This window comes from Carcharhinus amblyrhynchos, chromosome 16 (genome assembly GCF_965287045.1).
Source record: "Carcharhinus amblyrhynchos chromosome 16, sCarAmb.v2.hapA, whole genome shotgun sequence".
Taxonomy (NCBI): domain Eukaryota; kingdom Metazoa; phylum Chordata; class Chondrichthyes; order Carcharhiniformes; family Carcharhinidae; genus Carcharhinus; species Carcharhinus amblyrhynchos.
Genome location: NC_137339.1, coordinates 53,196,700 through 53,212,524, shown reverse-complemented (window position 1 = coordinate 53,212,524; position 15,825 = coordinate 53,196,700). Strand labels below are relative to the sequence as shown.

Below are 15,825 nucleotides of genomic sequence, written 5' to 3'. Positions count from 1 at the left end.
TTCTTATGTCATCTATATGGATTTCAGTAAGGCGTTTGACAAAGTCCCTCACGGTAGGCTGATAGAAAAGGTTAAGGCACATGGGATACAGAGACAGGTATCTAGATGGATTGAAAACTGGCTGGGCAATAGGAGACAGAGAGTAGTAGTGGAAGGGTCCTTTTCTAGCTGGAGGTCTGTCACCAGTGGTGTGCCGCAGGGCTCAGTACTGGGACCTCTATTCACAATATATATAAATGACTTGGAAGAGGGCGTACGCGGTGTGATCAGCAAGTTTGCAGATGACACCAAGATGGCAGGATTGGCGATAGTGAGGAGGATTGTCAGGTGTCACAGCAGGATATAGATAGGCTGGTATATTGCGAAGAAAGCCTAGGGAATGCTAGCCTTTATAGGAAGGGGTATAGAGTATAAGAGCTGGCGTCTAATGCCACAGTTGTACAGAACGTTGGTTAGACCGCATTTGGAGTACTGCGTCCAGTTCTGATCACCTTACTACCGGAAGGATGTGGAGACCCTGGAGAGAGTGCAGAGGGGGTTTACCAGGATGCTGCTTGGTATGGAAGGACTGGGTTATGAGGAAAGATTGGGTAAACTGGGGCTCTTTTCCTTAGAAAGACAGAGATTAAGGGGGGATCTGATAGAGGTGTACAAAATAATGAATGGTATAGATAGAGTCAACAGTGGCAGGCTTTTTCCTAGATTGGAGTCAAATATCACAAGGGGTCACAAGCTAAGGGTGAGGGGGGAGAAGTATAATTTGGATACTAGAGGAAAGTTTTTCACACAAAGGGCTGTGGGGGTATGGAATGGACTACCAAGTAAGGTGGTGGAGGCAGGCACACTGGACTTGTTTAAGGTTTACTTAGAAAGGCACATGGGTGAAACAGGGATGGAGGGTTATAGGAGATGGTTTTAAAAAGGGTCAGAGCCTCGGGATGTTACTGGAAATCTAATGCTACATGTTGATGTTTTGTCTCTTTTACTCCGCAGGTGTGTCGGTCCACCTTGTTGTCTAACGAGGGGCATGCACACGGTGGGTCGTGCGTGGGCTGCTCTTGGATGTTTCGAGAGTGGCCTAGTACTTCGTGTCGTTGTGTGTGCTTAAAACTGGACCAGCAGATGGGCACCACAACAGCTCAGTGACTATCACTGCTAGCTGTGCAGATACATGGATTTGGGCCAGTGTCTGTGGGAGTTTGCGCATTCTCCCTGTGATTGCGTGGGTTTCCTCCAGGTGCTCCGGTTTCCTCCCACACTCCAAAGATGTGCTCTTAGGCTGATTGGAGTAACAAACTGTCCCTAAACTATTCTCCCCTGAATCTGGTTTCCAATGGGGTTACCATACGGGTCAAGGTAGGTGTAGGAAAATGCTTTGTTAAGATGGCGGCGCGGGCTCGTTGGGCCGAAGGGCCTGTTTCCCGTGCTGGGTTGTTCTTTGTTCTTCTTTGTTCTAGGAGGTTGCATTTTTCAAGGGTAACAATTATCTCCTATGCTTCATCAAGCCTTTTGCCAATATTCTGCACTTCTATAGTACGAGCACTGATACTTTGGGCTAATAGACTGAGTTTCTCATCAATGACGTTGATAACATTAGCAGTCATCATTTGAAATGCCTTCAACAGTGCCAGATCGAATGCCTGTTCATTCACTAACTCAGCATGCTGAGGAGTCAGGTCCACCCCAGTTACTTCTGGCTCCTTTTTTTATTGATAGGTTTCTTAAAATTTCTTGGCATTTTGTCACCAATATTTCATCAGAAATCTTCCAAATGGAGGTCTCACTTTCAGATTAGATAATTATGAGCTGCGTGAGCGTGACAAATGAAAGGATTACAGGTTGAATAACGCCAGAATCCGTGGAAACACAACTATACTCATGTTCGCATCACATAGCCGCCAAAAGCTCATTTTTAATGGCATTTGCAGTCAGTGATAAACTGTACTGAAGTAGTGGGGGTTGCGAGAAGGGTGGTAGGTGAAGTGAGGAATGATGGCTTAGCTTGGGTACAGGGCACGAGGGAGGGACAGAAAGAGACAGACAGACAGAAGATTAGGTGCAGTGGTCATGCTAAATTCTCCCTCAGTTTCCCGAACAGTCAGCGGAGTGTGGCAACCAGGGAATTTTCACAGTAACTTCATTGCAGTGTTAATGTCAGCCTACTTGTGACAACAATAAATAAACTTAAACTTACAGATGGTGAGTAAGAGAGGGAATGATATGAGAGTTAAAAAAAAGGGAATTTGAGAGACAGAGATGGGGCCTGGAGGGAGTGCTTGAAAAGAGTGGATTAAATGGCAAAAGACAGCTTTAGGGGTTACCCATTTGAGCTCTGCACTTTTGAGGAACAAATGGTGGCTGTGTTGTGAATACAGATGCGATTAAAAGCAGGCGGAGTGAAGGAGCAGTGAGTCAGGTAAGAAATTACCTGTTTAAAAACTGTTTAAATCATTTAAAAGCATTTTTGTGGGCTTTTTAGTGTTTAGTAAGAACTTACCTTGTAGGACTGTTAGATTCATATAAAAGCATTTTCACGGGCTTTTTGTGTTTACCGCTTTAAGCATTCAAAGGGAGTGGATAGCAGGGATTTGTGGGTAAGTAGGCTTTTAAACAGTGGCAGGTTTAAAAGGAGGCCTGGTGGAGACAGCGGGCAGTGGAGTGAGAGGGAAGCAGAGTGAGCTGCTAGGGCTTAGGAGAAAAGGGCCAGGTAAGTTTGCGTTTGTCAGTAGTACTAAAGGGAATAATGGAGGGGCATGTGATGTGCTGTTTCTGTATGATGTGGGAGCTGGTGGACCCCAGGGTCCTTCCCAGTGAACACGTCTGCAGTAAGTGCAGGTTGCTGGAGGAGCTCCAGCTCAAGGTAGATGAGCTGGCCTCTGAGCTACAGACACTGAGGCTCATCGGGGGGGGGGGAGGGGGGGGGGAGGGGGGGGGGGGGGGGGGGGGGGGGGGGGGGGGGGGGGGGGGGGGGGAGGAGGGGGGGGGGGGGAGGGGAGGGGGGGGGGGGAGGGAGGGGGAGGAGGGAGGAGGGAGGGAGGGGGAGGAGGGAGGGAGGGAGAGGGGGAGGAGGGAGGGAGAGGGAGGGGGGGAGGGAGGGAGGGAGGGAGGGGAGGAGGGAGGGAGGAGGGGGGAGGGGGGAGGGGGGGGGGGGGGGGGGGGGGGAGGGGGGAGGCATTGATAATGGGGTGCAAGAGACATCCACAATCCTAGACTGGCTAACTCTAAGGGTCAGGACCAGGAGGGGGCTGCTGAGAGGAGGGAGGAGGGTGGGGACCGGAGGGAGGAGGGTGGGGACCGGAGGGAGGAGGGTGGGGACCGGAGGGAGGAGGGTGGGGACCAAATGCCTCAGCCTCTCAATCTACACAACAGGTTTGAGGTTCTTGTTTCCAGTGTGGATGAGAACGAGGGCTGTGAGGTTGGTGAGCAAGCTGCACACGGTACAGTGATGCAGGTCACAGGACATAGGCCAAGAGAAGGTGAAAAGGAACATAGTAGTAATTGGGGATAGTGTGGTTAAGGGTATTGACACTGTCCTTTGTCACAATGACAAAGTGCACAGAAGGGCGTGTTGTCTGCCTGGTGCTCGGGTCCAGGATGTCGCATCTGGGCTGCAGAGGAACCTGGAGTGGGAGGGCGGGAATCCGGTCGTTGTAGTACATGTGGGTGCTAACAACGTACGCAAAATGCGAACTGAGGATCTGGGGAGGGAGTATGAAAAGCTGGGAATGGAATTAAAAAGTAGAACCAACAAGGTGGTTATCTCTGGACTGCTGCCTGAACCGTGTGCAGACGGACGTAAGGTTGCTAAGATTAAGGAAGTGAATGGTTGGCTCAGGGATTGGTGTGGGAGGAATGGGTTTGAATTTATGGGACATTGGCATCAGTACTGGGGTAGGTGGGACGGGGTTGGTCTGAACCGTGCTGGGACCAGAGTCCTGGCAAATCATGTAGATAGGACTGTAGATAGGGCTTATAAAGTGAATGAGCTGGTGGTGCAGATCAGCACAAATGGATATGATCTGGTGGCCATTACAGAGATGTGGCTGCAAGGTGACAGGGACTGGGAGTTGAATGTACAGGGGTATCAAGTGTTTAGGAAGGATAGGCGGGAGGAAAAAGGGGGGGGCGCGTAGCTCTGCTGATTAAGGATAGCATCAGGATGGTAGTAAGGGATGATATAGGAGCCAAAGAGCAGAAAGTGGAATCGTTGTGGGTGGAGATTGGGAGCAGAAAAGGGAGGAAGACGCTGGTGGGTGTTGTCTATAGGCTCCCAAATAATGATCTAGAGGTGGGGCGGGCTGTTAACGTGCAAATAAATGCAGCGTGCAGGAATGGAATGGCGATAATTATGGGGGATTTCAATCTACATATTGATTGGTCGACCCATGTTGGACGCGGTGGGCTCGAGGAGGAGTTCTTGGAATGCTGCCGGGATAGTTTCCTTGAACAGTGTGTGTTGGAGCCGACGAGGGAGCGAGCTATCTTGGATCTGGTGTTATGTAATGAGGCAGGTAGAATTAGGGACCTTGTGGTGAAGGATCCTCTTGGGAAGAGTGATCATTGTATGGTGGAGTTTCTGATGCAGATGGAGGAGGAGAAAGTGCGCTCCCGGACATGTGTCCTTTGTTTGAACGGAGGGGAGTACGATAGGATGAGAGAGGAATTGGCGAATGTTGATTGGGGGAGCGCATTGGAAGGTAGGTCTGCTGAGGAACAGTGGAGAATCTTAAAGGAGATCTTTCTTGGTGCTCAGCAGAAATTTATTCCGATGGTTAAAAAGGATCGTAGGAGGAGAGATAATCAGCCTTGGATAACGAAGGAGGTAAAGGAAAGTGTTAAATTAAAAGCGGATGCGTTTAGAGTAGCTAAGAGTAGTGGGCAAGAAGAAGATTGGGAGAGGTTTAAATATCAACAAAGAATGACAAAGAAGGGTGGGATAAACTATGAAGCTGGGCTAGTGCTTAATATAAAAAAGGACAGTAAGTTTTTATAAATATATAAAAAGGAAGAGGCTGACTAGGGTGAACGTTGGATCCTTAGAGGATGAGAGGGGGGACTTAGTGGTAGGGGATGGGGAAATGGCTGAGGCCTTGAATAACTTTTTTGTTTCGGTCTTCACGGAGGAGGACGTGAATACTTTGCCGGGTGTTGGAAAGATGGTAGGAGTGGAGGGCCTGAATGACATTATTGTTACTAGAGAGGCAGTGCTCGACAGACTGGAGGGACTGATTGTGGACAAGTCCCCAGGACTGGATGGAATGCATCCAAGTGTTCTGAAAGAAATGGCGGAGGTGATAGTGGATGCCTTGGTGATTATTTTCCAAACCTCGCTGGATTCCGGGGAGGTGCTGGAAGATTGGTAAACGGCTAATGTTACGCCGTTGTTTAAGAAGGGTGGCAGGCAAAAGGCAGGGAATTATAGGCCGGTTAGTTTAACGTCTGTTGTAGGTAAAATGTTAGAATCCGTGATCAAGGAGAAAATAGCAAGGCATCTTGAGGAGAATTGTTTGATAGAGCAGACGCAGCACGGTTTCGTTAAGGGGAAGTCGTGTCTGACGAATTTATTGGAGTTCTTTGAGATGTGTCTCGGGCGGTGGATAGAGGAGAGCCGGTGGATGTGGTCTTTCTTGATTTCAGAAGGCGTTTGATAAGGTGCCGTACAAGAGGTTATTACAGAAGGTCAGGGGGCATGGAGTTGGGGGTAGGGTGTTAGCGTGGATAGGGGATTGGCTGTCAAATACGAGGCAGAGAGTGGGGGTCAATGGGTGCTATTCGGATTGGCGGTTGGTGACTAGTGGAGTGCCCCAGGGGTCGGTGCTGGGGCCTCAACTATTTACCATTTATATAGATGATCTGGAGGAGGAAACCGAGTGTATGGTGTCGAAATTTGCTGATGACACCAAGATTGGTGGAACGGCAAATTGTGCGGAGGGTGTGGAAAGTCTGCAGAAGGATCTAGATAGGCTGGGCGAATGGGCCAGGAACTGGCAAATGGAATTTAATGTTGGCAAGTGTGAAGTTGTCCACTTTGGTAGGAATAATGGTAGGAAGGACTATTACTTACGTGGCGAAAAACTGCAGCAGGCGACGGTGCAGAGGGACCTTGGGGTCCTTGTGCATGAGTTGCAAAAACCCAGCCTGCAGGTGCAGCAGGTGGTCAGGAAGGCGAATGGGATGCTGGCCTTCATAGCGAGAGGGATTGAATATAAAAGTAGGGAGGTCTTGCTGCAACTGTACAGGGCACTGGTGAGGCCACAGCTGGAGTACTGTGTGCAGTTTTGGTCGCTGCACTTACGCAAGGATATTTTGGCCTTGGAGGGAGTGCAGAAGAGGTTTACTAGGCTGATACCGGAGTTGAGGGGGTTGAACTATGAGGAGAGGCTGAATAAACTAGGCTTGTACTCGTCAGAGTTTAGAAGAATGAGGGGAGATCTCATTGAGATGTATAAGATGATGAATGGGATGGATAAGATAGAGGTGGAGAGGCTCTTCCTGCTCAGAAAGGACAGTAGGACTAGGGGGCACAGCCTCAAGGTAAAGGGGGGGCGGTTTAGAACAGAGTTGAGGAGGAACTTCTTCACTCAAGGGGTGGTGAATCTCTGGAATTCTCTGCCTGTTGAAGTGGTGGAGGCTGCCTTGCTAAATATATTTAAGACGCGGGTTGACAGGTTTTTGATAGGCAAGGGGATTAAGGGTTATGGGGAGAGGGCGGGAAGGCGGAACTGAGACACGACAGATCAGCCATGATCTTACTGAATGGCGGGGCAGGCTCGAAGGGCTAGATGGCCTACTCCTGCTCCTATTTCTTATGTTCTTAAATATCTATTCACAGTACGCTGACTCTGCAAGATTCTGTTGTCATTTGCTCCTACTATCAACAGTCATTTGAGTGCTCATTTCTTGTCTAACATGGTTCACAGAGATTCACCAAGTCATCCCCTGAACATTACTAGCTGCCTTGGAACATCACTCTTTCCTGCTGTTACTGGATACTCAAACATAGCCTCATATCCAGTGCTCATCTGTCACACTTCATTACAGATGAAGAAAGCATTTTAAAAGACAGCAAAGAAGGGCAGTTACTTAACGCCCAATTCTTGACCTTATGGCTGACATTAACACCTTTTCCACTCTGCACAATTCCCTTATCAAATGATGAAACTTTTCATTGTGATTTACCTCCTTTACCTTAGCTGAAATAATAAATTCCTTTGACTCACTTCTGTGCTTAAGCAACAGTTTATTTTAAGTAAACATCTTGTCAGTATATATGCTAGCATCCCGCCAATAATATTGAATAATTAATGAATAATGAAACCTTATAGGTGCATGTTTAATAGTTGGTCTATCTTTCCCTTTCCATGTAGTTGTCGTGACATAATGTAAACCGTAGAACTGAGAGAATTTAAAAACTTTAACTTGTATCTACAACATCCCACAGTGGATTTGTGGTTTTGGATTGTACAGTCAAGGAAATAAAGGCTAGATCTATAAATCACAATTACTTAGGATGTCACCAATTAACAATGCATTCACCTCCAGCAATACTTTATATAAAAGCACATCAATGCCTCTACTTTCTCTGGAGGCTTAGGAAATTCAACGTTTGCTACAACTCTCAGCACTTGCTACAGATGTACCACAGGAAGCATCCTTTTCAGATGTATCACAGCTTGGTATAACTCCTGCTCTGTCCAAAATCACAAGAAACCAAAAAGGGTTGTGAACGAAGCCCAGTCCATAATGCAAACCAGCCTCTCATTCACTGACTCTGTCTACCATTTCTGCTGCCTCAGAAAAGCAGCAGCATAATTAAAGACCCCATGCACACTGGACATACTCTCTTCCACATTCGTCTGTTAGGAAAAAGATACAAAAGTCTGAGGTCATGTACCAACTGACTCAAGAACAGTTTCTTCCCTGCTGCCATCAGATGTTTGAATGGACCTACCATATATTAAGCTGATCTTTCTCTACATCCTAATTGTGACTGTAATGCTATATTCTGCACTCTCTTTTCCTTCTTCCCTATGTACTCTGTGAACAGTATGTGTTGTCTGTACAGTGCGCAAGAAATAATACTTTTCACTGTATCCCAATACATGTGACAATAGTAAATCAAATCAAAATCAAATCAAATACATTAAGTAAAACAGATTAAAAAGGGATGCATGTTAATGCTAGATAATTAAGCACTTTATAAAATTACCATCCAGTGGCTGTATCAAAGAACAAAGAAAATTACAGCACAGGAACAGGCCCTTCGGCCCACCAAGTCTGCACCAACCATGCTGCCCAACTTAGCTAAAACCCCCTAGCCTCCAAAGTCAGATGCAGTGCAAACATTCCAAAACCAGGTGCAGTGTAGAATTAAGGAGAAGTAATGTTCTTTAATTTTTTAAAGATTTGTTCACAAGACACAGGCATCACTGGATAGGCCAACACTTATCCCCCATCCCTAGGTGGTGGCGATGAGTTGCCTTCTTGAACCATGACAGTCCTTGTGGTATTGCTATACCCACAATGCTGGGTTCCAGCATTTTCGCCTAGTGACAGTAATAAGCATGAAGGGGACTAGTAGCCATTCTAATAGTCATACTCAGTGAACGGGTTAAAAGACGAACATGCACACAGTTTAAGTGCAAGAAAAGTTAAGCAGGGCACCAAATTGTAGGCTGTTAGTTCAACTCCAATGTTGGGAAGTGAGAGGCCATCTGCTTTAAACCTAAAGAATGGCAAATAAGAATATTTTCTTAATGATGTGTAGGAACTGTGGAGGAGGAAAGCACGTGTTAATAGACACGTTCACTGGAAGACTAGTGCAGATAAAAATAGTAAACAAGATGGTTAATGTTTGTTGACCTTAAATACAAGATACCTCATCTAAATGCTGCAGAGACTTGGTCAGACTCCAACTGGAGCATTATATTCAGTGCTGGCAGCACATCTTCGAGGAAACATACTGGCTTTAGACAGTGTGAAGAACAGATTCACCCAAATTAACCAGGACTAAAATGGCTAAATTCACTTTTCTTGAGTTTGGAAAACTGAGGAGTGGTGTAGCTGAGGAATTTAGGGAGACATGGAGGGGTGGGCGGTGGCATGTGTTAACGTCACTGGACTATTGCTCTGCTCCAAAGGGGCAGCGTTTCGAAAGCCAGTGACTTGCACTACCATTTAAACCTGTTGGACTTTAACCTGGTGTTGTCAGACTTCTCACTGTGTTTACCCCAGTCCCCCAGTCCGACACCAGCGTCTCCACATCTACTGCTCTGGGTCATTGGTTCAAATCCCACCATAGCAGCTGGTGAAATTTAAATTCAATTAATAAAACTCAAAAATTGAAATCTGGTCTCAGTAATTTTGACCAAGAAACCACTGTCAATTATTGTAAAAGCCCATTTGGTTCACTCACGCCCTTCACGGAAGGAAATGTCAAGGGAAGGCTTTGTCAAGGGTAGGTCATGCCTTACGGGCTCGTTGAGTTCTTTGAAAATGTGATTGAACACATTGACAAAGGAAGAATGGTGGATGTGGTTTACATGGACTTCAGCAAGGCGTTTAATAAGGTCCCCCATGCAAGACTTCTTGAAAACGTGAGAGGGCATGGGATCCAAGGGGCTGTTGCCTTGTGGATCCAGAACTGGCTTGCCTGCAGAAAGCAGAGAGTGGTTGTGGATGGGTTTTTTTCTGCATGGAGGTCAGTCACCAGTGGAGTGCCTCAGGGATCTGTTCTAGGACCCTCGCTGTTTGTCATTTTCATAAATGACCTGGATGGGGAAGTGGAGGGATGGGTTGGTAAGTTTGCTGATGACACGAAGGCTGGCAGTGTTGTGGATAGTCTGGAGGGATGTCAGAAGTTGCAGTGAGACATAGTTAGGATGCGAGGCTGGGCAGAGAAGTGGCAGATGGACTTCAATGTGGATAAATGTGTATTGGTCCATTTTGGCAGGTGCAATGGGATGAAGGAGTACAATGTCAAGGGTAGGACTCTTAGCAGTGTTGAGGAGCAGAAGGACCTTGGGGTCCGGGTCCATAGGACTCTTAAATCGGCCTTGCAGGTGGAGGATGTGGTCAAGAAGGTGTATGGTGTGCTAGCCTTCATTAACCAAGGGATTGAGCTTAGGAGTCGGGAGATAATGCTGCAACTTTATAAGACCCTTGTCAGACCCCACTTGGAGTACTGTGTGCAGTTCTGGTCGCCTCACTACAAGAAGAATGTGGAAGCTATTGAGAGGGTGCAGAGGAGATTTACAACGATGTTGCCTGGATTGGCTGGCATGCCTTATGAGGATGGGTTCAGGGAGCTCGGTCTTTTCTCCCTGAAGAGACGAAGATTGAGAGGCGACCTGATAGAGGTTTATAAGATGTTGAGAGGTATAGATAGGGTGGATTCTCAGAGGCTATTTCCCAGGGCTGAAATGGTCACTATGAGAGGACACAGGTTTAAGGTGCTGGGGAGCAGGTGCAGAGGAAATGTCACTCAGAGGGTGGTGAGTGAGTGGAATCGGCTGCTGTCGGTGGTGGTAGAGGCAAACTCGCTGGGGTCTTTTAAGAGACTTCTGGATGAGTACATGGGATTGGGAGTTACAGGTACTTCTATGGCCTGGTAGGTAGGGATATGATTGGCGTAACTTGTGGGCCGAAGGGCATGTTTATGCTGTAGTGTTCTATGTTCTATGAAATCTGACGTCCTTACCCAGTTTGGACTAGGTGTGACTCTAGATTCGAAATGTGGTTGACTCTTAACTATCCTCTAAAAGACTGAGCAAGCCACTCAGTTCAAGGGCAATTAGGGGTGAGCAATAAATGTTGAAAAACACTTGTCATGAAAGAATAGCTATAGAAAAATTATTTCCTCAGGGAACGGAAGGAGGAAAATCCAGATTAGCAAAAATGCAGTCTTAACACTGGAGAAAGGACATTCAAGAGTAAAATCAGGAAAATTTTTTCCGTCAAAGGGAAAAGTGGAACTCTCTCTCAAAAAGGCTCATAAAATGCTCTGACAATTGAAATTTTCAATATAGAAATGACCACACAGCCCCTGAAATGAAACCTAAAGAGGTAATGAAGTAATAAAAGTGATGCACATACCACTGCTTCCATGTCCTGGCAGTCTGGCGGAGCAAACATGGACTGAACCATAAATTTGTGCTTGCTTTTCTCATTGGGGTCATAGTCAAATGGTTGTAGCATCACTACAAAAAGAAAAGATCATGGATTAAGAGAAAGGTGTGCCATGCTTCAAATATTATCTTGCTCTCCCTTCTGAACACCATAACAGCCATCCGATTAGCAGCAAGGTTGCATAAGACACAAATATGACCCACATTTTGGCCACTCTTTTTTCCATGCTGTGGTAATGAGATTCCCATTAGGAGTTATGTTAGAATATCCTTCAAATGCAATGCTTTGACTGGCTGAACATAAAATGTCAAACACCAATTCATAGAAACGCAGCAGCAAAGTGATTGATGCTTGGCTGCCAAGATACTTAATCAAATATAACTTTTTTTAAAAAACGGTGAGAAAGAGACTAAATCAAAACCCTGACAGGTCGGGATCCAGTTAGTAACCTAGGTTCAGTACACAAAGATAGTCCAAATTCCACTGTAGACTCCTGGTCGTGCTCTGTCATTAAAAAAGGACTTGAGTATAGGAGCAAGATATCTTTCTGCAGCTGTACAATGCCACAGTCTGACCACACCAGGATCCTGTATCATGTGCAGTTATCTAAGAAAGGATATAGTTGTCACAGAGCAAGTGCAATGGAGGTTCACCATTCTAATTCCCACTGAATGGCAGGATTGTTGCACGAAGAGAGAGACTGGGTGGACTAGGCACGTATTTACTGGACTTTAGAAGAATCTAATGGAAACATATAAAAATTCAACAGGTTGGATGCAAGGATGTTGTTTCCTCTGGCGGGGGATCTAGAACCAGGGGGTCACAGTCTCAGGATACAAGGTAGGCAGGCAATTTAGGACAGAGATGAGGAAAAATTTCTTCATAGAATCATAGAACCCTACAGTGCAGAAAGAGGCCATTCAGCCCATCGAGTCTGCACCGACCACAATCCCACCCAGGTCCTAACCCCATGTACCTACATATTTTACCCGCTAATACCTCTAACTTACGCATCTCAGGACACTAAGGGGCAATTTTAGCATGGCCAATCAACCTAACCTGCTCAACTTTGGACTGAGGGAGGAAACCGGAGCACCCGGAGGAAACCCACGCAGACACGAAGAGAACATGCAAACTCCACACAGACAGTGACCCAAGTCGGGAATCGAACCCAGGTCCCTGGAGCTGTGAAGCAGCAGTGCCAACCACTGTGCTACCCCTTTTTTTTAAACTCAAGATTCCCCTCAGTAATAATTCCAGATTTCCCTCAGTAATAACCCTTAGATTCCTTTCAGTAATAGTCCATCACTCAGAGGATGGTGAACTTGTAGAATTTTCTACCACAGAAATTTGAGGAGGTCCAGCCATTGAACATATTTAAGGCTGAAATAGCTTTCTAGACGCTAAAAATGTCAAGGGGCATGGGAAGAACATGGGAGGGCAATGTTAAGATAGAGGATCAACCATGATCATACTGAATGGCTTAAAGGGCCAATCGGCCTACTCCTGCTCCTGTTTTCTATACTTCACAGGCACAAGCCTTGACACTTGTAGGCAAGTAACTTGAGACTTTTTAAGGCCCAATATCTATTGTGGGGGAGGGTGGGGGGCAGTGGTACTCTACCTCCAAATCTTTTCTTAACATGGAGTCACCACAGACTACTCTCCGGAATTGGTTGCATTCTTGGACACATGCACCTCCATTAAGGACAGTCACCTCAGCACCTCACTGTACCGCAAGCCCATGGATAACCTCATGATGCTCCACTTCTCCAGCTTCCACCCTAAAAACATTAAACAAGCCATCCCCTCTGGATAAGCCTTCCATATACACAGCATCTGCTCAGATGAGGAGAACCGCAACAGACACTTCCAGACACTGAAAGGTGCCCTCATAAGAACAGGATATGGCGCTCGACTCATTGATCGACAGTTCCGACATGCCACAGCGAGAAACTGCACTGACCTCCTCCGAAGACAAACACAGGACACGGTGGACAGAGCACCCTTCGTCATCCAGTACTTCCCCGGAGCAGAGAAGCTACAACATCTTTTCTAGAGTCTTCAACATGTCATTGATGAAGACGAACATCTCGCCAAGGCCATCCCCACACCCCCACTTCTTGCCTTCAAACAATTGCACAACCTCAAACAGACCATTGTATTCAGCATACTACCCAGTCTTCAGGAGAACAGCGATCATGACACCACACAACCCTGCCATAGCAACCTCTGCAAGACATGCTGGATCACCGACATGGATGCCATCATCTCATGTGAGAACACCATCCATCAGGTACACAGTACTCTTGCAACTTGGCCAACGTTGTCTACCTGATACGCTGCAGGAAAGGGTGTCCCGAGGCATGGTACATTTGGGAGACTATGCAGACGCTACGACAACGGATGAATGAATACCACTTGACAATCACCAGGCAAGACTGTTCTCTTCCTGTTGGCGAACACTTCAGTGGTCACGGGCATTTGGCCTCTGATCTTCGGATAAGTGTTCTCCAAGGCGGCCTTCACAACACACAACAGCGCAGACTCGTTAAGCAGAGATAGATAGCCAAGTTCCGCACACGAGGATGGCCTCAACCAGGATCCTGGGTTCACGTCACACTCTTTGTAACCCCCATGACTTGCCTGGGCTTGCAACATCTCATTTACTGTCCTGTTGGAAACAATACACGTGTTTAACCTATGCTTAATGCTATCTCCACTCACACTGTCTGCAGCTTTAAAACTTGATTAGCTGTAAAGACTTGCTCGCATTCTAATCAGTATTCTGTAAATGGAGTGTGTCCAACTACTACCACCCTATTTTTCTTGCAGTTACCTGTAATCTCCTTACATGTTTGCTCCTCAATTTCCTGCCAACTGTTTGGGGGGCCTATAGTACAATCCTATCAAAGTGATTTCCCCTTTCTTATTCCCGAGTTCTACCCATATAGACACAACGGCTGAACCCTCGGATATAACTGCTCTCAACATGGCCGTGATGCTTTCCCTAATCAAAAGTGCAACTCCCCTTCCTCTCTTACCTATAGCATCTGTACCTGGAACATTGAGCTGCCAGTCCTATCCCTCTCTTAGCCATGTTTCAGTAATTGCTATAATATCCCAGTTGCATGTACTCATCCATGCCCTGAGTTCATCTGCCTTGCCCATCAGACTTCTTGCATTGAAACAATTGCAGTTTAATCTGGATTCCCTTGCTCTCTGTCCTGCTTTTGCCTCATCTGTCTGATATTAGGATTACTGCCACTGCCTTTACTACTTAATGCGCTCTCTTTAACTTCTGTGCTGTTCTCAAACTTCTCTTCTGTCTCCCTACTGCTTTGGATCCCACTCCCCTGCTAAACTAGTTGAAACCCTCCCGAGTGGCTCTAGCAAATCTCCCCGACAGGATGTTAGTCCCCCTCCAATTCAGGTGTAACCCATCCCTCTTGAACAGGTCAGCCCTTCCCCAGAAAAGATTCCAATGATCCAAAAATTTAAATCCCTGCCCCCTGCACCAGCTCTCTAGCCACACATTTATCTGCTTAATACTCCTATTCATACTCTCACTAGCACGCGGTAGCGGTAGTAGTCCTGAAATTACTACCTTTGAGGTTCCGCACTTTAGCCTTCTGCCCGACTCTCTATATTCACACTTCAGGACCTCATCCCTTTTCCTACCTATGTCACTGATACCAATATGTACAATGACCTCTGGCTGCTCACCCTCCCCCTTAAAAATGTCCTGCAATTGCTCGGAGACATCCTTGACCCTAGCACCAGGGAGGCGACACACCATCCTGGAGTCTCGACTGCGGCCACAGAAACACCCGTCTGTATCTCTAACTTCCAAGTCCCCTATTACTACTGCTCGCTTGCTCTTCGCCTGATCCTGTCCCACAGCAGAACCAGCTGTGGTGTCACAGGCCTGTCTGCTGCTGGTATCTTCCTCTGAAAGGCTATCCCACTCAACAGTATCCAAAACGATATACCTGTTTGATAGGGGAATAAGCGCAGGAGATTCTTGCACTACCTGCCTGCCTCTTCGGCAGTCATCCATCTACCTGTCTGAACATGTGGTGTGACAACCTCCCTGTAACTAGTGTCTATCTCACACTCTGCCTCCTGTATGCTCCACAGTGCATCCAATCGCTGCTCCAACCGAACAATGGAGTCTGTGAGGAACTGCAATTGGACACACTTCCTGCAGACAAAGTTGTCAGGGAGACTAGATTGCTCCTTAGTTGCCGACATCTGACAGGAGGAACATTCCCTAGCTGTCATATTGCCCTTGTACAAGTAAAAGGATAAAAGAATCTCAACTCATCCATCCCTTCTGATCCTCCTGCCAACTTTTTTTTTGGTTAGATGAGGTGGTAGAGAGGGAAACACTGAAGTAGGAAGGTGTCTTCCAGAAACCCATCTTCTGGTCGCAGTGACTGCACTTATGCAAGTGCGACCTGCAACCGCCAATCACCTTCGCCGCTCTGCTGCCCTCACCTGGACACTTGCCTTCACTTGAAGTAGGAAGGAAGGTGGAGTAAGATTGGAGTAGGTTGCAGAGATAGAGAGGGCAAAGCCACATAGACAAGTGGACCTTTCAGAAGTTACCCACAGGCTCCAAGTATGCTCCATATATATTAGCTTCATGGTGCAAGAAGTGCAGGCCAGTCTCTTAGCTAGAAAGTCATAGAATGC

At 46.7% G+C, this 15,825-nt stretch overlaps 1 protein-coding gene across 3 annotated transcripts in view; it reads right to left on the bottom strand.

Moving 5' to 3' along the window:
• vapb (VAMP (vesicle-associated membrane protein)-associated protein B and C) overlaps window positions 1-15,825 on the bottom strand; it is a 107,573-nt gene that overhangs the window by 19,464 nt on the left and 72,284 nt on the right. For all 3 annotated transcript variants that reach the window (XM_080205094.1, XM_080205095.1, XM_080205096.1), the window contains exon 3: window positions 11,095-11,198. In XM_080205094.1, coding sequence (XP_080061220.1) covers window positions 11,095-11,198 — 104 coding nt within the window. The remainder of the gene's footprint in view (window positions 1-11,094; window positions 11,199-15,825) is intronic.